This window comes from Anopheles coustani, chromosome X (genome assembly GCF_943734705.1).
Source record: "Anopheles coustani chromosome X, idAnoCousDA_361_x.2, whole genome shotgun sequence".
NCBI classification, from domain to species: domain Eukaryota; kingdom Metazoa; phylum Arthropoda; class Insecta; order Diptera; family Culicidae; genus Anopheles; species Anopheles coustani.
Window position 1 is genome coordinate 1,136,882 of NC_071290.1, and position 21,989 is coordinate 1,158,870.

Below are 21,989 nucleotides of genomic sequence, written 5' to 3' on the forward strand. Positions count from 1 at the left end.
TGTTTGAATGTTATAAAAAAAGGTTATTCCTAAAATAGGATCAAGGGGCAGCGCCGAGCTGTTTTAGCAATTTTGATTTTTATTTCGCGCGCAGACGGGAACGTGCTGTTTTGTCCCACGCGTCCCACGTTCGCTCATCTGTCGGAGTAAGCTGCAGCTCGTTTAACCGTCACGCTGCTACTACTCCTCGTCTTCGCCTTGTTCGCGACCGCTGGCGGCACTTCCCGGCCCGCCCTCCGACTGGTCAATGTAGTTGTCACGGCCGGGAATGCCGGAACCGTGCGAATCGCCCAGCCACGGGTAGACCGCCGGGCAGTCGAAGCAGGTCTCCATGTAGCGCGTGTCGCTGATGTTCGAGGTGGGCTCCTTGAACGCCAGCGCGCACTTGTTGGAGATGTTGCACGGCTTGGGGGTTTGCGTCGTTTTGCTCTTGCAGTTCCACGGTTCGTACCCACCGAGCTGCTTGTTCGTCTTCGGGTCGGTTATCCAGGTCAGGGCTTGCGTAACCGTGACGAACCATATGTCCGGCCTGGCACAGAGAGAGGAAGATTGTTAGTGTGTATGCTGTAAAGCAAACCGGTGCCTACTTACATCGTCTGTGTCCAGTCGAGGAACTTGTGCAGACCCTTCTCGAGTTCCTTGATCTGGAACCAGTTCGTGTGGAACGGCATCATGTACGGGGCCTTGTTCTGGTAGTAGTAGCGCTCGAAGTCCTCCTGCAGCCAGGCGAACACCTCCTCCGCGTCGTGATTGTGCAGCACGCACTGGTCCATGTACGGACAGTGGCCACCCTCGTAACTCTCGACGAAGTGCGCGTTGAGCGGCACCTCCCAGATGCCGGGGAACGATTTGGTCGGGCAGGTGCCGCTCTTACACTCGTGCGGTATCTTGTAGTCGAGCGTGTACGGCCACACCGGGATCGGGCTCGGCGGCACGCTGATCGAGCTGTCGTAGATGAAGCCGAAGTCCTCGATCACCTTGTACTGCGTGTTGCGGCCCGGCTTCAGGAACGGCGCCCGCATGCCGTTCACCTCGTTCGCCGAGACGTTGGAGAAGTGCTTCAGTATCGAGCGCATGCCGATCATCTCGCCGACCCACTCCTCGTAGCCCTTGTCCTGCAGGCCCATCTGCAGCGAGATGGTTTCGACCGCGATCTCGTGTCCGTCGTTCGCCAGGGTTTGAATTTGCTGGTAGTTGCTGGAACGGAATGTGACAAGATACATTGAGCATCGGTCTGGTGTGGCACCCACGCGCGGAAGGGCAGTAGGAAATTGAGTTGAAATTGAATCGATTTCCCGCCAGTTAGTGGGGCTCATTTCATCACTAAACGATTGCGCTGCCCTTCGCGTTCGTCGGAAGGATATCCGGCGGGGGTTGGTTATCGTTCGCCTCCGCGATGATGCAATGAAATTTCGCACCTATTCGCGTGACGGTCGTATAAAAGGGTAGTAAAAGAACGGGAATGGATTATGAAAAACCCTTTTTCCCGGCGACCAACCCCCCCCCCCCCCCCCCTCCCTAACCCCGGCCAACGTGCAACGACAATGTGTGCGTTGGCGGCACACTTCTCGGGCACTTTCTTTCCGCTTGTTGAAAAGAAGCTGATGCATTCCTTCATGTGATTGCTTTTCTATTTTTTTTTCTCCCAACCTTCCTCATCCAGAACCTTATTGAACTGAAGATGGGGAACCGGAGTCTGGCTGGGGCTCGGACGACGATTTGCCGTATTTAACAGTTGAAAGCGAGCAAACTCAGCGGGCTTCTTGTTTTTTTTTTTATTCTTCTCTCCGTCTTTTGCTTGCTGCCGGGGACGCAAATGATTTGGCGAACGGATAAAGGTGAGCACCGTTCGGGATGAATTCAGGATGGATGAAATGTAAAAGTAAAATGGGTGGGCGCCTGCAACCGGAGCGGGCCGAAAAAGGGGGAAAAAACGAAAAACAGAAAAAAATCGAATCAAGAGGGAAATGGAACCTGCCACAAAGGACCCGGCTGCGTTTCGCGTGCGCTCGAAAGTAATGGCAAGGATAAAATCGTCGAGAAAGGACACAAAAGGGGGCAACAAAAGGGAGAGAAAGAGAGCAAAAAAAAAACCGGTGGGCAAACTTACAAAGACAATTTCCACTGCTAGTTTAGGCGTGCGTTTTTTTTCCTTCTTCTCCCTTGGTGGTGGCCCCACATAAACCCCGGGCCCGGTCTTTGTTGAAAATGATGAAGAGAAGCCGGGCAGAGAGGAAAAAAAAGGAACTATCAAACATAGCTCCCGGGGGCTATGGGGGGGAAAAAGCTAGAAGAATTTATTGCACAATTTTTCATTTTTAATGGTGAAGTAATGCTCGCTTGCCGCGCTCGATCTCTGGCCGCGCCCCGCTCACCACCACCCCACCCTGGGCGTGGGGCAGCGCTTTGCATTTCGGCGTATCCTTTCCCTGACTCGGCCACCGATGCTAGCTGCCAACCGGCGGCGTCCCGCTTTCACCCGCACAGGTGCAAACCTCTCGCCTTCCCCACCCAGGATGGTGCTGCGGGGGCAGAAGGCAATTCGTTGATGTGCAGCGCACCATAGGCGGCGGCACCATGATTGTTTTTCCCATTTTTCTCTCGCCTTTCTTTTGCTCGCTTGCTTGCTGACACTCCCTTCAATGGCGACGTTTGCCCACATCATATTGCGCAAAGGTGTCTTTGCACGGTGACTATTTTCGCTCCCCGGGGCGTTTCCGGTTACCCAAGACGGACCCGACGCCTTGGCGAGGGTTATGAGCGGATGGTGAAAAATCTGCCAAAATCTGCACTTACCGTTAAGTAATGTTTTCTTCGAGCGCGTTTGCTCAAGTTGGTTGCTCACAGTCTGTGTGCACACAAGAAAAACCACCCATCGTTCTTAATCTATCGCATTCGGGATTTTCTTCTTCGCTTCGCTCTTGCCATTGACCGTTAGAAGTGTCTTTTAAAAACGAGCCTTTCTTCGAGGTACCATCGTGTCGACGGGCTGAAGCCAGCGTAGCGATGTCCTTCCCCGCGGGCGATGAAAAGCGTCTCTGGCCCTTTCTTTATTGCCGTTTTGTACAAAACCCGATCGAGGCTGAGGGCGAGAATTGACCGGCGGTGAATACGGCAGCGTCAAATGGCTATATTCAAACGGGCAGTCACGCTCAGTAATGTCCCCCATACCAAACCAAACCCCCATCTGTTGGGAAGCTGCTGCTTGTATTTCCGGTTGTGGTGAAACTATGGCAGAGACGTGTAACGGCTACCGAACGTTGCGTTTAATGGTTCCCTTCTTTTCTACTCTTATTTTTAGATGTGTCGGCAAGGAGTAGCTGCAGCTCGTGGTACAATGTCTATGTTTCCCGGCTTAAAATATGGCCATCTTGGATCCGGGCCGCCATGTGGAGTGTGAGTGATGCGGGCGGAGAAGTGTTAAGCAGCATAATGAGCCGTTTAAATCGGACATTCCTAAAGCGCACCGTATCCTGCACCGAAGGCGGTGAGTAACGTTTCTGCTAAATGATACAAAGCTTTCACTGTAATGAGTTCCTCGTTCTAGGCGCACAGCTATTGCGCGGACTGGGGCGCGGAGGTGGCATGCCAAATGTGCAATGTCGCCCGCGCTCGTGTTTCTCCTGGAGAACGCTGGGACATATTGTAGCCGTTTGTCGCGTTACCACCGGGGGCGTCGGATGTTTGTCAAATGTAAGTGCATCGAGCGAAGGTGTTAAAATGATCATTCTTTGCCACATCTGCGCCTTTCCAAGCCATCCATCCTTCCGAGCTGGCAATGAGAATATGTGCGCGGGCTGAAGTAAAGCCCTTTTTTTGCACTTCGCAACGCTTCCGCGTTGATTAAACGATTCCGCGAGACCGTTTTCTCGGCGTCTACCTTTTTTTTTCTTTCCGTGTTTTGGTTAATCAGATGGGATTATCCCTTCTGCCGCCCTCACCACTTTGCTGCCACTTTCTCCACGATGCAATCGATGAAAGTGTGTTTCGTTGCACTGCTAAAGGACACGGGGGATAAGTTTTGCGTGGCCGTCTTACCTGTACTCGTGCGAGATGAAGAAGGTTCCCTTGATATCGCAACCGTTCGGGTTCTTGCGCTTGCCGTTGAACACCTTCCGGTAGTGCTCATAGTTGTTTAGGTTGACGGCACCGTCGAACGTCAGTAGAATAATTTGCGGAGTCTGTGCGGATGAAGGGAAAGCGATTATAGGTCTGTGTAAACGATGAAGTACAACACGAAATCAAAATAACAGAAAATATGCAATGCTGCTAACTGCTAATGTTCTAAATCGCATAGTAAGAATGAGCATAGCGTCTGCTGGTTTTTACAACACTAAAGTAACGCACTGAATTAGGATTTCAATTCGCAAGCGCATTTTAAAGTCGATGGCCGTGTCGCGATTTGCATTCCATTTATACAAATGACTATCCCTATATCTTTTATTACTATTATTCTTATTATTGTTATTAGCTATTTACATTGTTTGCTTGATTAAGGCGAACTTTCACCCCTAGCAAGGTAATTAATTGTTCGTAATTAATAATTCATAAAACATCCGTTTTTACTTGAGAGCTTTGCTTGTCACTTGTATGTTTTGTTTACTTAAATTACCGGTTGAACCGGTCACCGAGCAAATTGGAACAAACTCGCTCAGTCTTGTTGGCCAGTGTAATGGTGTAACAGCTTATTGCAGATTACGGAAGTCCCAAGTGACAGTGTCGGGCTTCCAGAGGCTGCATCTTTCGTGCAAGGATAAGCAGGTAGCAATTCAGATTCTTCGCTTCGATTGTAATGCTGCCTGCGGATGGCTGCCTAAGAATCTCGGCCGTATCTGCCGCTGCATATGATGCTCCACCGGCAAGGACAAACAACGGCAAACAACTTTCCCATCGTAAGCCATGGGTGGGTGAGACTGGCGAGTATGGTTATCTAGATACGGAGCCGGCCTGACTATTGCACTGCCCGTAATCTTAACCACGGCCACGCTGAAAAGCACCAGAAGCATCTAAGGTTCGGTTTTGGGCGCGCCCACCTGAAATCTGGAACGCCGATCATCGGTGGGTGTGGGTTTGAGTGTGCGATGCAAACGAGCTGATAATCACATGCCTATCAACACAAAAAAGGGCTGCTTCTGGTAACTATCGAACATCAAACACACAGTGGGCTAGTTCAGGAAGCTAGCTGGCCATTTTCTTCGATAGGTTTCGATAGCATCCAGTATAGGATCAGTGAATCTATGTGTCGGCAAATGTATCACCTCAATGAGGTTGTGTTTGTTAAGCTTGTTTGTTGCCAATATCCGTGCAATTTGTTTTTATTTGTACGATTTTCTTCAAATGTTTTTTTTCAATTTAGGCGTCTAGCTGAACCTCTCAGAGATGTGATCAATTTTCGATGAATTGATTGTGATACATGTGTGCTGAGTTAGCTAGTGTCAAACAGCAGGTCTCTTGGGATGTGCTATATTTGTGAAATTTATACAACAGTTTAGATGTTGGTTAGGTCATTTGCGGGTATTCTATGTAAGACTTTTTTTTATTTTGTAAAAATAATGTAGAACATCTACTGCCAGAGTACGGTACAGTGTGTTGTGCCACAGACCGATCTTTCTTACCGATAGTGATTTTCAATCGACACGCCTGCAGCATGCTATACTACCTCCGGTGACCAGGAAAAAGCTATTGTTTCTTATTTGTTGTTTCTTTGCTTTCTTTTTCCGTTTTTAGATTTCGAGCCTGTCGTCGGGATGCTTGCCAGAAAATTGCGGCAAGCGTGCACAGTGAAACATATAAAATGTGGGCGATGGTACACCAGAGCAGAGCAGAGCGCGGAACATCAAGTAAGCTACCGAAGGCCTTCGGTTCGAGGGGACGGGTTTAGGTTAGGCAGATTACTTATTTTCCAGCTTCCGATGCCGGGTTAGGGATGCCGGTTGATCTTTTTTGTGTGCTGTTTCTCGGGCTGAGTCTGTCGGAATGCTATAGAGCGCCGTACTTGGCCAGGTGGGGCAGATCGAATGTAATGAAGCTATATCTGGTGTTCCCTGGATGTCTCTCGCCTTCCGAAGGGGAACGGTGGGATTTTGAGGATTTTTTTTGTCTTGTTTTCCGCCTGCTTTTACCGGTACGTGGTGTGGTGCGACCTTGTTCCGAGGGTTCGCTCCGCTTGAAGTAGCAATGTATGGTGCCACTACTGTTGCTGCCGCTGGTCGAATGTCTGGCCCTAGTTGTCTTGTGACGCCGTTTGCAGCGCACTGCATGTGTTGCTGCACCCGAGAACGCATGGTTTATTTGGCCGCTTTCCTTTTGCATCCTTTTGCGCGCTGCAGGCTAGGCTCTACGTACAGGGAGGGGTTTCTTTTCTTTTGCATCCGATTTGGAAAACCAGCCGCGACGACTCGGTTGGTTGATGCTACTTTTTTTTAACCCCCCTCCCCTTCCCCCGTACTCTTTTATCGCACCAACAACGCCAGAAGCCATTTTTTTTGCACCAGCACACGAGAGGCCTTGGACTCCGATATGAGGATTGAGGTAATATCAAGATTGAACCATTCGGCTCTTGCTGCCAGTCCAATTTAGGCAACTGTAACCCCAAAAAACGCTGCTGCATCGCGAAAATGCAACCGGAACGGTGCGATTTGGGCGCCTCCGATAGGGCAAAGAAAACTCACCAACTGTGTGTCTGTTTTTATTGCTTTTTCTTTTTGGCGCAAAAACACCAAATAAAAATCTCCCCAATATTATTACCCACAGAATGTCGAAATATATATACACGTGAAGTTGGTGAGCGTGATGTGCGCATTGGAATTCAATCCTACAAAGTATTTTTATCACATATATTTTCTATAAATATTAGTATTTGAAATATGCCATGAATCTTACAATCGAAAGCAGCATTGCTATTTTTCATGTGTTTTGTTTACTTGCTGAGATATAGTAAGTGGAAATTTGTACAACTACTAGTTAAACACTCCCATCCCGCCGAAGATACCTACCTCTTCCGGGTCCAGACCCTTCGGGATCAGCGTGCCGTCCTTGTTGCAGTAGCAGTACGGCAGCTGACACTCGCTGTGATCACACTTTCTCGCCAGATCGATCGGAGATTCGGTTGTTGCCGTCGGTGCTGCAATTGGTGCCGTCCGCGTGTCCGTGCACATATGCCGTGGGTCGTATTTTCATGTTTTATAAACGTTCGGTCGATACCGATTTGTAAGGAAGAAACGGAGGAGAAGAAAAAAAACGTGGGGAGGAGAGGAAAACCCAGTCGTCAGACGGTGTGTTGCCAAGAGAATCAGAAGGACAGGAAATTGTATTTAACATCAAGCACAACCAATGGGACACTATTTCGGGGTCACCGTCAGGGTAGGGCATGCCTCCCTGCCTGCTCAGCTCCCTCTGTACTGTTCCTTTGGTTGCTATGGCAGGGTTGTCTGTGCCCTCCCGTATAGAGAGAGGGAGCGGGAGAAAGCATACTTCTAGCGCAGTGTACGAACTACTACTTACTTGCCGCAAGCGGGCCGCATTTGGCCTCTGCCTTGAATGTGCAGTACTTCTGGATGTCATCGAAGTACAGGCCGGATGGGCAGCGATTTAGGTACGGAAATCCATCAACACACTGCGCGTCCGTCCGTCCGTCCGTCCGTATGTGTGTGTGTTGTTCAGTATCGGGTTCGTCCAGGTCCAGGAGGTTTCCGTTCGCCAGGGTTTGGGTTTTTGGGATGGCGGCACCGAAGACGTACAATTTGCAACGAAAGTAAAGAAAAGAAAAAGAAAGAGAAGATTAGACGGGGAATGGGGAATGGTGGAAAGCAAAATAAATAAACACATCAGTAGCAGAAACGCTAGTTATTGTGTCACTACACGCTTTCCGAACGGTAGAGGCCACTTGTAAGGCCAATGTCGTGCGGTTCTCCATCCCGGCGAGTGTTTGGCTGCAGTTGCCTTGGCCCGCAGTTGACAACTGTATGAGGAAAGTAAGATGGCTTTCCCGGATATGCTGCCTATCACTACACACACACAAGAACACACACAATCACACATGAGTAGTGAGTGGAGCTCAAACTGGTAAAGCCGTACGTCCGATCTCATTAAATGAATGCGTGCGCTTCCATAATCTGAAGTCATAACTTGGCGCACTCCAGGCAGCGAGTCCCAGTATTTTCGTTCTCTCTATTGCCTAACCGCCGCACCCCATGCCTTCGCGCTCTGGCCATCGAGGACACATCCTCCGTTCGTACCGATGCGCAGCAACTGCCCTCGGGTAAGAGGAGGGCCAGAACGGATATTAAAAATTTACTTTTACAGCATCCCCATGCCTGCGGGAAGGGGTCGGGATGCTTTGCTCGCCTTTCGTCCTTTAAAATGCGCACACACACTCACACCAACACTGAGCACAGATTCGTGCTCGTGAAGCATCTCTGCTGGATGGCCATCCGCGAAACTATACTGCTTGCGGCCGGGGCTGTCGTATAGGATAATTATTATGATGTTCCTGCAGCCTTATACGCCACCTTCTAAGTCTCATTGCTGTGTTCGTATGGGCTTGGAACGGGAGTTTTTGTTTTTCTGGCATCTTTGGCTAACTGGAAGAGCTGAAACAAATCATGCAACCTATTACCGGATAGAATCCATGTGCACATCAGATTTGCTTACAATATTTACTTTGGATACATCTAAATCCTGCTCGTCTGTCCGTCTATGAAGGAAACACACTTGCTGTGTTATAACACCTGCCATATAATACGGCTGTAATAGCTTAAACACACACTGTGCAAGAAACAAGCGAGCATGTTAGTGACTTTATTGCCTGTTATCGTTCACAAAGCACCGCTACGCTCGAATGCGTACTGGTTAAGTGTTGACCCTGGTCGACGGTTCCGGCTTCTCGGCGAATGAACCCTGCGATCAGCTGATCGTCAACGTTCGTATTTCGGCGGTATCTGTTTTTGCTTATCATTCCTCTCGCGAATGATCAGCTCGCCCGAATGTGCTTTGGCCGAATTGACAGCTAACGTTAGAAAAGTGAAGCGTTTCTAACACGCACCCACATACACACAAGCACAGCATCCCACATGCTAGGCACATTACCCTAAAAGTTCAACTGATTATATTTCGTCTTTTCCGAGAACGGACGAGGGGAGGGTTGGAAGTTTTAATGTCCAGCTGAACTTACTTTAAATTTGCCCGGCATGCCTTACCTGTACCGCCCCGCCAGCGTTCCCCTGCGCAGCCCGCCAGCGTTTGTGTGAACCGTCGGAAATTGCTGACGTGCCCTCGTGCCAGATTCGTCCGGTGTGCTTGTGCTTTCAGCATCCTTGCAGCTTCTCCGAATTTTAAAAGCAATCCTACCCATACCATCGGCCGTATTTTTTGTTCGCCTTTTTTCTCCCAATCCCCCCATACCCTTCCCCAACCCCCTCCCAAGGGAAGCCAAACATCTGCCGCTCGAATTGGGGAGGTCGACTGGCTTACGCCAACAACGGGTGAATCGGAGGCGACCCGGAATGAAAATTTCCATCCATTACCGGAATCCGGCTAGAGAGCTTTTCTTTTGTCTACTTCTTTTTGATTTTAAGTATATATATATACGTATATATTTTCGTACATATGTATATCGTGGGTAGTTGTCTACCAATTGGCCTGGACTTAAGCACGTTGCCGCTTCTGGCTGGACCACCTGCTCCGCCGGGGTTGCGGCAGTAGATTAGGGAAGTAATCGCAGCCGGGCGGCAAAGTGCCCCAAAGCTGAGGCGTCCCCGCGAGCCGTCGGTTTTAGCACCGGCAAGACGTTTCGCTGACCCGAACTAAACGCTATAAAATAAAATAAGCCGAATGGCGCTGGAGAGCGCGCGACTGGAGCGAGAAATAATCATGCCAAGCTTGTGGCAACTTTTAAATCTTGTGGCATTAAACATTTGCAATTTCTCGCTGGATGTACCAGCGGTGTGAAGGTCGGGGAAGACGGATGTCACTGGCTGTTGACTCCTCAAGAAGCAGATCGAGAAAGGAAGGGATGATTAAACTACGTTTTATGCTCCCGGGCCAGGCCTAGAATCTAGGCCCTAGATCCTTCCTTTGCAACAATTTGTGCAATTTGTTTACTAACATGTTTTTTGTTTTCTTTTCTCTGTTCTTTTTCACAGGTGATTGTGATTGTGATTGTAAAAAGTGAGGCTCAAAATCATTCGTGTAAACTTTTTAGAATGAAGAATAATTTGTCTTTACGGACAAACACGAAGAAGAAGAAGCTAAACATTAGGTAAATATGAAGTTTCTTAAATAGCTATTTGAGCATGTGGGTTGATTTTTACTCTTGTCATTTGATCGCTTTCACTGATAATGTTTCTCTTTTTTTGCAGATTAAAGTTTATTGATCAGAGGCCAGAGCTTTGCGATGTACAAGATAAGGGGCAAGGTACAAGGTAAGTACCGAACCTGATACAACGTCTCGCCGGGGCGAGAAGAGGACGAGGTGTTTAGTGGGCGTGATGGGTTATAAGTTCAAGGATGGAAACTAACGTCCAAAGATAGGGATGGCTTGGGCAACACGCCATCCCAGTTCCAGTGGCTCGAGGTTCAGAACCTGCAGGCGGACGGCATAGGAGCGGTCCGTGGAGCGTTGCTTGTGAACGCAACTTTCTGCAACCGACGGGCGTTAGCAACGCCACACGAATCTAGTTTTTTTTGTGTGTTTTTCCATTTCACTTGCATCTTTCGCCCTTCGCCGTTCTGTGTCCAAAGTATTTGGACCGTTTGTTTTTCTTCTATCGCTTCTTGGGCACAGCAATTGCTGCACCGCCACCGTGTTCGCAAAGTGCCCAGCAGATTGACACGCAGAAGTAGAACAGAAGAACCTTAAAAAAAAAACAAAGGGCCGGAAAAAGTGTCCCCCGGTGACGTTGCGTTGCGAGTGGAAGGAAGGAAGCTGGAGAAGCAAACAAAAAGAAAAGCGTGTCTGGAGGGAGGAGGGAAAGGAAGAAGGAAAACCCGATTGTGAATGCGAAAAGGCCCCCCCCCCCCCTCTACCTCCCAATCCCCCGAATCCCGGTCGCGAAACGGCTGCGAGCAATGCCTGGGTCGGAGATAGTAATAAAAGTTTCGCGAATGTAATTATTATCATTCATGCTTCTGGCGTGACGAAGTGCACTGCTCTTGGAAAGATCACTGTGCTGGAATGCGGGTGAGGGAAGGTGAGTGGGCGCAGCCCTGCCTCCACCACCATCCCCACCCCGTGTCGTTGATGGTCGGCTCAGGTAGGCCCAGGCGACGATAATGTACGATTAAAGAAGATGCCATTTCCTTTGTTTTAGTGGTTATTTTTTCCTTCGGACACACTTTTCGCTGTCCATCTTGGGTGATGTTGGTTTGTTTTTTTCTTCTTCATCCCCATCCTGAGAAGGTGTTCGCTACACGGTTTTGGGAGCGGAAAATGATAAAGAAACCACGAGAAAGAGAAAAAAAGGCAACGAAAGTAAAACACTCACAAAACAAATAAACGCCACGAATAATTGCGGTAGCTGCTGCTAAGGGCGGTTTCGAGCGTTTCTTTTTTTCTCGCTCCTGTGTGTGTGTGTGTGTGTCGCCCTGTCATTACACATTTTCCCGGCGCTGATTTTTGCACCGGCGAGACGGGAGGGGCAATGGGGAGTGTTGTCCACACCGCGAAGCCAGAAGCTTCCTCCGTCGGCCAAAGGTTGGGCGAAGGGAATTTATGTTGATTACGTTTGGATGTAACGCCCTTCGGGCTTGCCGGGGTCGGATCGCCCAACGGGTCCAGCTTCTTCTTCCCTCTCCTCCGTCCTTCCACTACCCTTCCGCCATCCTACAGCTTACGGTACAAGATCAAATTATGGAGCTGTTTATCTTTTTTGTCCTTCTTGTTGCAGCGCGCGGTGTTGTAATGGCTCCTATCACTGACATATTTTTGCACGCGCCGGTTTTCCCGGCCCCGGTCCTGGCGTGACCTATCATGTAGGGCGCTTTTAGGGGCGCATTTTGTTTTTTTTTTGTTCCACCCATCTCAACCGTTGTCAAGCGCGGTCGCGTGAAGTTTGGTTTAGGAACAAAACGCGACCCAACATCCTTTTGCTGTCAAAGCCTGCGACGTATGGTTCCCCTTCTATCGTTTTTTGTTTACGACTCAACGCAGGTGTCTTGGGTGTGCTGCTAAACTAAAAACCTACCTATTAATAGCCGGTGCTTGTGAATATTCATGCCCAGGCAGGCCACCGGGAGGAAAGGGAAGAGTAAATAAGCGCATAACCTTTTGGGCTGCAGCAGAGCATCGCCGAAGCCACCGACAACTGGTTGGTTATGAAGACGATCGCCGCACACAGGGGGTTTGAACCTGTTGGCCATGGGTTCGATATATGTTTTGCAGCCCAGAAATGTCATCCGGCCGAGGACCAGTCTGTCATTGGGCCCCGTCGGTCCATGTCTTCTTACTTTCTTCGCCCGGAGCGTCACTTTCAGGTCTCTTTCCATCGTCAGATTTACAGAGCGATATGTTGCTACAAAAAAGACAAGCAAACCGCGGGTGTGGTGTACCATTCGAGTGATCATTTCGTCGCGTAGAGCCCCGGCTTCGAACGGTGCAATTAATGCCACTTGGCATGAGCCAACACGTCGTTTTTCCTGTTTTTTTTTTATTTTGGTGCCGTCTGAGGGATGACCAAGCGAGCAGGAGATGATATAAAGTAAAGTTCACTAGCACGCCCGAACTCGTTTCCTTGCCGTTTCGACCGGTTCGGGGACGCCTCTGACCTTCGAGCTCTTCCATGTCTGTGTGTGGATCGTTTTGATGGTTCAAGTGAGAGAGGGGGAAAGAGAGAGAGAGAGAGATCGTCCTTCCAGGGTTTGGTAGGATGTCTTGCTTTTGTCTTCGACCTTGCACATTTGCTGACGACGACAGAGGAAATGTGTGCTCCGGGGCGGGGCGGAAAATAGGCCATACACCGACCATGGTGGTAACCGGACCGTAACCGATCTTTTGCCGCCGGTCGCTGTTGCATTTTGGTCGGGCAGGTTGGTTCGTTGCTCATGAAATTGCCATTCCATCTGGACACTCTGGAAGACCCAAAACTGTCTGTGTCTGTCCCCCCATTTGGGGCAGGCTTTTGGGTGAATAGATTAACTAGTACCCCGTACCACCATTCCCCTCGGGACCACAATGCTCTACTGATTTAAGCTTCATGTGGGATGAAGGCATCTGAGGTAGCCGCAAGCTAAAGTGCTTCTTGCATACTTTTGGCTAATAATTGAAGATGCGCTAGAGGTTGGCGCTCACCTCCTCCAGTCCCGAAAAATACATCAGTGTCAGATGGATGTGATCGCAGATAACTTCGGCGGGAGCGACGCCATTCGGCAGCCCTAACATAGAGAATGTGCGTCGGTAGCGGCTACATACCTGATAAAATCGGCGGCACGTCACCGGGTCAGCGAAGTTTCCGTTGCCCTGCTCGATGGGACATTTGAATTCCTTCTCTTCCTTATTCTGCTGAGCTGAAACGAGGCACGGAAAAAGATATCGAGGTGAACGGGGGTCAGCGCACACAGTACATGATCAGGTTAGAGGAGACGGGGTCTTTCGTTTCTGTTTTGTAGTTTTCTTCAGCAACAGAAAGATGGTAAATGAGATAAACGGTTGGCACATACACAAAAACGCACAGACATAGATTCGTCATAGATAGACACACAAGTAACATTCTCCAATAGGAAGTAGTCTAAAACCCATGCGTTACTGCATTGGGAGATAACCTAAACTGTGTTCCCGGCCCTCGTATATATATTTTAGTTTCGAGAACACATATTATCTGGCCAGAGTTGGACCTCTTGGAGGACTCTGCTCTCGAGTGACTTCCTTATGGTTTTGGGGAGGGTGAAAATAAAGTTTTCCGCAGCATAGCCCTTGCAATGGGCCCTTTGCTTCGCCTGTGTTCCAAATTGAGATAGCTATCTGCCACTGGTTTTAGATTATGCCATTTGCCTTGGGTCGTGAAGACAATGGACCAACAACAACACTGAACCAATCGAAGAGGCGGGTAGAGAACAGTCTGAGGAGCTAATTAAAAGGCTAACAGTCCTCCTCCTTCCTGTAACTTCACCTTAAAAGTGGTGGAGTCTCTGCGAAAACTCATCGAATGTGAGAATTAAAAAGACTGTTGGTATTTGTCGTCTATTCGTTACGTCACTTAAATAAAATCTTATGTAGGTCAACTGTCGGTGGACATCGTCTAAAGTCCCCCCGATAGGTTTAAGGTTGCTTAAGAGCAGCGTTTCCTCGCGCGTCAGCCTCATTTACGCCAACTTCTGATGAGTGCACCACTCAGTACCTTCAGTTGGTGCTGATTAGAAAAGAAAATAATGGGAAAAGGTCTCATCCGGCCTGATGTTATCGAAAATATCCTCCTTCTCCTCCTTCCGAGGTCGAGGAGGCGTATGATTTCGAGAATGCAACCTTAAAGGTTGCATGTGCGGACGGAGGCGCTAGTTCCCGGTAGCGGAACCCCCCTCCTGTTCTGCGGCAGAAGATTCTGTCGCTCCAAGCAACAGCCAGCGACGCCGCGAAGTGTGGTGTCGGTGGAGTGGGATATGTTTTCCCAACACTCGGGTCCACCTTCCAGCCTGATCCCCCGTGTCCGCGACACCACTAGGACCGTCTGGTGAGTGCTCGGGGGCGCCACACATCGGTGTGTGGAGTGCTATTATCACACCGGGCGTTTAAAAGGAGATGCCACTTTCAACACACTGCCATCAGGGTTTTTCTTCTTTATTTCCTTTTTTTCTCCCTCCCCCCTTGCAATGCCCGAAAAAGTTGCCCGGAATAAATTATGCTAATACTACGAGGTGGGTTTTCGTCTGATTGGTGTTGTTTACTATTTATGCAAATATAGGCAAAACCGACTGATTGAATCGATTTTTCGGATCCCGCATGGCTCCGGCCGGGCATCAAAGGTCTGCGCCTCGTCGGGTGTCTCCTATATGTGCCCGTCCGTGGACTACACAGGAGCAGCCGACCTTATAGTTACGTATAACCGCACGGGGAACGGAGACATCCTACGTATGTGCACGCGAAAGCCCCGAACCAGAAGCTGGGTGTTGCTAGGCGTGCGTGGTACGCCGGTGACAGTTTCAACACCATTTCCTCGATTGGATAAGGTCTCGCGGGATCCGCTCCGGCGGGCGCGAACCCCGGCTTTTGCCGCTACCATCAGAGGCAGAGATTAAAAAGAGTGGAGCAAAAACTTGAACCGAGGTGAAAATTTGGCACGTCCTTGAACGATTACGAATTTTGCATATCGTTAATCTGGCGAACCGAGGGGGCGGGGGAGGGCGGCTGTTTCTAACTATACTTATGCATTTTGATGCCTTGAGAATATGCTGCTTACGACTGTACGTTGTGGCACGCACGCAAACTTGATTATTTGGATTAGCTTGAGCTGGTGGGAAGTTGGAGTAATGGATATGGAGGAAGAAAGATCCACGCGAAAACAAATTGACTCAACGCTGGCATGCGAGACTTTGCGGACACAAAGCACAAATTCACCAATGTTTTGCTTTACCCTCGTCCAAGGCAGCTCACAGTAGATGAACAATGTAGCTGCTGTTTTGCGGCGAGTTTCCACTCCGCCGGTTGTGTGCATTCGAGCTGAACGGTCCGGGTTTGGGGCAGTGTTGCACGCAAGGTGTTGCCTCTCCGTTGCCTCACTTAGGCACGGCTTCTTTTCCTTGCTTTTCCCAACCCCTCAACCCCACCCGGCTGTCAGGAACTCCACCGCGAACAACAATCTCTTCTCGCGCAGGACTCGTTAGATGCTAACAAGAGCTGAAGGCCATCGGCGGGCCTAGAAGTGAATGTCGCCTGTGTAAGGCAGACTCCAAACCAAATAATTCATCACGCACGCGAATCGGCCACTAGTTACCTATGATTCTTCCATCAACTTCATTTAATCCACCTTCTCGAGTACATCGAGCGAGATCAGCGTAATTATCAGCATTATAATGATAGTTACGTGAAATAAGAAGTGAAAACTACGTCAAAGAAAACAGCTCATCCGGCTCTTCCGTGTTTTGTCGCTTCCGGCGAGACGATTTCCCGTTTGCGGAGCAATTTGGCTTTGCTCGAATTTCCCGAGCCCGAACTCTCTCGCCCATTAAAAAGATATTGGTATGACGTCCCGCGCGGCTGTTTGGTAATGCCGCCTTTCACATGCACGCACGGTTTTTTTTTTACTACAACCGATCCGAGAGGGATTGAAGATATTTTAATATTTCGCGCCGGCCGAGACGAAGAAGCGTCCGGGGGATTGTTGTATGATATAACGAAAGCCCCGGAATTGGAGTTGAAATTGGACGAAAGGCATTCGAACCGAACGGGGGGGGCGGGGAACGCGCGCGCGGGGCCGTAGTTATCGAATCGAAAGGGAAATCGACAGGGAAATGCGATGAAGGAAGGGGGGAGAAGAGACATTCGAGCTGTTACAAAAAAAAAACAAAAGAAAAGAAAAAACAAACCGGAAAGTAGAAAACAGCAGCAGCAAATTGAAATCGAAAGCGACACTTCCGCGCCCCGATAACAGTCCCAAACCCCCCCCCCCCCCCCCCTCCATCTTCCTTTCTCGCTAATATGGAAAACAAACAATACCAGCGCGCTGTTGAGAGGCTAGAGACCTGACACACCTTGGAGGGAAGGGGGGTGGGGTGCCATTTGCGTTCGGTTTGGTGCAGCTCGGCGCGGGCAGTTTGTCTTCCAAGGATGAAGTAATGAAACCGGCTTGACTGGCCTCGTCGCCGCGGTGGAAATCAGTCAAACTACCAGCGCTCGTCGGCCCACCCCTCTCGCCCATCAGGGTGTGTGTGTGTGTGTAGCCATGAGTTCTGAAGCAGGCCAGGGTGGTGGTTGTGGTTGATATCTCTCGGGAGGGTGATGCAAGCTCCTGTGGGGGTATTTTGGCAAGAGAAAAAACCAGAGGAAGCATTTACTTTGCAACCATCGCCCGCTCGGCCAGTTCGCATTCTGATGGGGAAAGACTGGCGGGGCCGCCTGGCGTCGTCTGGCCAATTTATCGGCGAGAAAGCTCTACCTACTCCTCCTCCTCCATCCTCCATCAACAGCGCAACATCGTAAGCACAGGCACCACATGGATGCACGGGAATGGTCAGCATGCACTCTGGTACCTCTGTGTACGTGGACGTGAAAGTGGAAGCGGCTGTAGTTGCAACAAATATATCGTAAAAACCAAATCCCACCAAGCATGATGTGAATGGAACGACATTAGCGCCGCAAACATTGGGTGTGAAAGGAGCTCAATATGGCCTAATCTCTCTCGACTGCTTTTGAAGTACAGCGACATGCAAGTAACTCAGTCAGTGTTGTCAGCCAGCTTTAATCAAGATCAACAGTAACAAGTATGTTTTGTTTATAGGTCTCCGATTTGCTGGCCAAACGCGTACCGGAGGGAGATAGGAATGCACCTCTATAGAGAACTTGATCTTGCTGAAGGTACCCCTTGGACGAGGGCTCTGAAGAAGCAGAAATACCTGTGGAAGCGCGATCCACTGCCAGCAGTATACAGGCCACAGGGGGTCTTTGCGAAAACATCGTGGTAAAGTCGCGGTTTGGGCGAAGGTGCTCGCTCTAAAAAGGCCTCAATGCGTTCCTGGAGAGGGAAACAATCGAAACGCCGATCGACAACGCCTCGCATACCTTTCGAATTGTGGCCAGTGCGGTGTGTCGATGGCATTCGCTTCCGTGTTAGCGTTGTAACACCGCCAGCGTGTGGTAATTTGGAACACAATGCCGACAGCCGGTTGACGCAAAAGCGGAACAGCTAACAGCACAGCACATGCGAACGTCGACGATTTCCTTGACGGCTCTTTCGGATGCAACCTGCGACGGTCTTTGCTTAGCATCCTTGGCGTTGGCGCCCATTTGGTAGATTGTGATCATTAGATCTTACTTCCCGAACTTAGTTACTAGTTGTCCCTCTCCAGACTGTTTCTAACATCGTCTTTGGCTTTCAGTAAGCCATTCTTGCTTGGACGCTGCCTACCTTTAAGATGTTTGTAGTAGTCAATCATTTGGAACTCAAAGCGGTTTCGGTCGGCACAAAATCTCTTTGTTGCTGGGCGAGGAGGAGCTCGAAAAAACAGCTCCTGTAAATATTTTGCTTCCTAAATCATACCAAATTTGTCTCCAAACCTTCAAAATGGTTCGTGCCTCAACGGAACTCCAAGTATTTTCGCGTTTAGGCAAATGTTGACCGCCGTTGGACGTTGGGTTTACAACGCGGAATACGCTTTGGTGAAGGGGGTGAAGGCACAAAATGCCACAAAACAACCGAACCGAACGATTGCTGTTTTCGATCAGCATCGACACCGGGAGGGACGCCTTGGCGGTTGGTCCGTGTCAAACGTGTGGTACGACGGATGTTGCGCGCTGCATCGTCGGACACTGGCTCGGAGATTCCGCAATCCGAGGCGGAGGAAAAACCAGGTAAGCCACGTTGAGCCTACCCCCGTTAACCTCGCCCTGGCCCGCGCCCCACCTGCCAGCTGCGCCGTGGTGGCCCCCCTCCGGATTGTTTTCTTGATCTCCGGAACGTGACCTCCGGACCCGGGTTTTGGGTGGGTTTGTACCGCCCGCCCCGAGATCGAGAGCCTTCGGGCGTTGAGCATCCGGTGAGGCGGAAAACGTGATGAAACTAATGAAATATTAAGTCGCCCACCGACACCGACGCCCGGTAGGCTGGACGAAGCGGAAGGTGATTGGTGCCGGTGGAGTAGTTTTGAACCCGGTGTGCACAATATGTTCCCTAGATTACAGCGGATGGGCAGCATTAGGGCGTGATTTGCAAGCGTGCTGCCATGAATTTGTTGCTTCCCGTTCGTCTTCGGTCTGACCTTGTTGGCGGTTTACTTATCTGTAAAATACAACCAATTTACAATTGCATTGCACACTTTTTCTTTGCGTGCATCACCTAGATTGCCCACTTCATTAGCTTTACATTACAACATTATTTACACAACTCCTTTTCTTTTCTTTACAGGTGGAAAACGTTTCGGAAAACGTGTCTTTTAACCTTGTTGGCAGGTGCGTAGATAGGTTGTTGTCCTAACCATGTTTTTTTTTGGTTCAATCAATCTGTTTATTCAACATAATTGCCTTTGAGGGCGATGCAGCGCATATAGCGCTGGTATGCCATTTTTTAAATATTTTTTATCTTTAGCTATTAAGTAGGCCTCTGTTTGGAGCAAAATTTCTTCCCCGCAAGCATTCTCTTCAGGTCTGCAGAGAGAAAATAGTCGCTGGTGACCAGATCTGGCGAATACAGTGGATGGGGTAGCCCTTCGAAGCTCAATTCGTGGAGTTTCGCCAGCGTTTTCAATGATTTGTGACACGGTGCTTCTGATCGAATGTGAGCTCATGCGGTATCCACTTTGCCGCATGTGTGGTGGTGGTTATGTACGGTCTAGAGTTGTGTAAATCAGATTCAGATTCATGATTCTGAAGTATTCTTTGCGTGTTAGGGATTCATGAATCTTTCCTCTAGAGATTCATGAACCCCAAAGACACATCAACTGATGAAAAGTGCCCGTCCACGCCAATGACAGAATCGTGGAGATTCGTGAAGATTCATTAAGGTTTCGAAAGATTCATTAAGCTTTGAAGATTCGAATCCGCAAAGAATCCAGCTGAATGAATGTTAGGTGAAAGATTCATATGAATGAATCTCGTCGAAAGATTCACTAGGCACAACACTAGTACGGTCTATTTGTTTATCCCGAACAGGATATTTGCATGTCGCATAAAGAAGTGCGCTAGGTGCTTGCTTTTTGCTTTGAAGGTTTGTTTGCTCATTAAACTTGATGGGGAGGCACCCGAATCGTATTGATTTCTAATGCACATTCAAACAGAGCCGTGTGTGGAGTTCGCTATGGAAACTCCACATTGGATTTCGCGCAGTCAAAAATCAAACGTGTTTCAAACGGTTTGTGAATTAGAAAAAAAATGATGTTCCAGGGCATCCGGGACACTAGGTCTATACGCTATAAACCATTATCATCGATATGATCGATCTTATGGAGTGTATAAATTACCGACCATAGCGCGGTTAGACTCCAAATAGTCCACGGGAGGGATAACTTTCTATGACGTAAACTAACGACCCCTCGCATTGCTTTTATCAGATGTTCCAAATAACATTGAAAGCCGCAACGGCAACTAAGGTTCTCTTCCGTATCAGAAAATCCCATGGGGGCTTTCAGTCATCGGACATCGACATCCCAAAAATATAGTTATTACACGGAAGGCACCATCCTGTGGAGTGGATCTAGCGTCATTCGTGGTTTTTTTTTGATAGTTTTTGGAATTTTAATGGTTGTATTACTGACATAATAGTCGGTTTGAATTCTCGGTTTGACTTTCTTCTTCATTGCAACGTTCAGGTAGGGTTTTAGAGAGTACTTTGCGCTCGTGCATATTAAGTACGCTCTTGGTGGAGATCCGCTCGGTGTAGCCGATTGGCAACTAGCCGGCGTAACCACTCTGTCTGTCACGGAGCCACCCTCCGCGGGAGTGGAGGATATTGACGCTAGAAGGTAAGATGTCAGTGTGGTGTGCGATTTACCTTTTACTAAACACACTGCAGCTCCGAACAGAGCTACGGCGAACAGTCTCATGTTGGCGTGATAGCGCCGATTACGGGTTCCGTTGGCGCGCGACGTTCGAGGTTCCTCCGGTTGGTGCGCGGGTCCACGCTGCTGCTGCTGCTGCTGCTGCTGCACACCTCTTCCGCACGACCCACTTCCACTGCGGCGTGCGATTGGTTGAGTGGTTGAAAACCGGGCCTTAGCTTCGTACACACTTTCACTGCGCGGTGGATCCTTAAATCTTACGCAACAACACACTGGCGAACCGAGCGGGCTGCACTTTCTTTGCGCACGCGGGAGGTCAAAACACCGAAGAAAACTTTCACACCATTCGACGAGCGACCAGAGAGAGAGAGAGAGGGAGATAGGGAGAAAGAGTACCACCAACCGGTCCCGTGGGAGCCTCCAACCTCTGCAGCTGCAGCCGATGGACGTACGTCAGGTCCGTTCGGTGACTGTTTGTTGTGAAAATTTCCTTCGGTTATATAAACAATTTTTATTTTGATCGTTGCACTTTTTTGTTTCTGGTGCGCGGGAGGGTTGATTGCAGACGGGGCTGGGCAGGGAATTCGATCGCCGACCTGCGTCTAGCTCGAAAAACCGACTAACTGCGCTTGGTGTGCCGATGCTGCCGCTCTCGGTTACGCTCGGAACCACACTGGTACCGGACTGGGGTCAGTCGGTGCCGGATACCTGCCAACCAACCTGCCCAAGGCGCGGCGGGGCCCAGACGCGGCCCCATACACGCTTCATACGGCTGTCACGCACACTAAGCCGCGCCGCCATAGCCTGTCTCGGCACACGCGCTCCACACCACATATACACAAACACACACACATCTCTTGTACAGAGATGGAAAAATAAAGCAAAAATGGTAAGAGACCTGAAACATTCACGAACATAAGACGACGAACCCCCCCGGCGGACGCGTCGGGGCACTGTACCCGGGGATGGCTAGTTCGAAGTCTTGCGTGGTTGGGGGTGCTGTCGAGGGGGTAGCGTTTGGCATCAGCACACTGCGCTCTATTCGGACGCCGTCTTAATGTGAGCTCGTTTTACGCTTGCGAAATCAGGGTTCGTCGCTTCGCGAGGGAAGGAAAGGCGTCGATCATCGCAGGGATAGAAGTAGGGCTATAAGCCCGTTGTTTTTTTTTGTCTAAAGAACTTGTACTGCGATCCAGTTCTATATGATCTTGATACCGAATAGTTCGAAGGCCAATAGGTTTCGCAGTTTGGGCAAAGCAAAGTAAGTTGTCCAGTAAGATGCATACACATTCACGTTCCAACGATGTCCGGGCGGTATCCAAATACTTCTGTCGCTCGCAGGCAGCAACCCCCTC

The 21,989-nt window shown here is 49.5% G+C and overlaps 2 protein-coding genes across 3 annotated transcripts in view; one reads left to right on the forward strand and one right to left on the reverse strand.

Annotated features, from left to right (window-relative positions):
* Positions 1-53: 53 nt before the first annotated feature.
* On the reverse strand, positions 54-20,679 carry LOC131269763 (chitin deacetylase 1). Its single transcript, XM_058272274.1, has 7 exons — positions 20,628-20,679; positions 13,406-13,500; positions 7,504-7,615; positions 6,996-7,123; positions 4,039-4,181; positions 592-1,197; positions 54-529 (listed from the first exon to the last, which is right to left on the reverse strand). The coding sequence occupies exons 1-7, from the start codon at positions 20,677-20,679 to the stop codon at positions 181-183; spliced, it is 1,485 nt and encodes a 494-aa protein (XP_058128257.1). The 3' UTR covers positions 54-180.
* The window catches only part of LOC131269783 (uncharacterized), a 96,969-nt gene continuing 78,312 nt past the window's right edge, over positions 3,333-21,989 (forward strand). Inside the window, exons 1-6 of one of the 2 annotated variants that reach the window (XM_058272299.1) lie at positions 3,381-3,487; positions 3,548-3,693; positions 5,728-5,840; positions 10,143-10,258; positions 10,359-10,421; positions 19,047-19,090. In XM_058272299.1, coding sequence (XP_058128282.1) covers positions 3,600-3,693; positions 5,728-5,840; positions 10,143-10,258; positions 10,359-10,421; positions 19,047-19,090 — 430 coding nt within the window. In that variant the 5' untranslated portion in view covers positions 3,381-3,487; positions 3,548-3,599. Of the gene's footprint in view, positions 3,488-3,547; positions 3,694-5,727; positions 5,841-10,142; positions 10,259-10,358; positions 10,422-19,046; positions 19,091-21,989 lie in introns of both variants that reach the window. The other variant, XM_058272298.1, reaches the window with a different exon arrangement.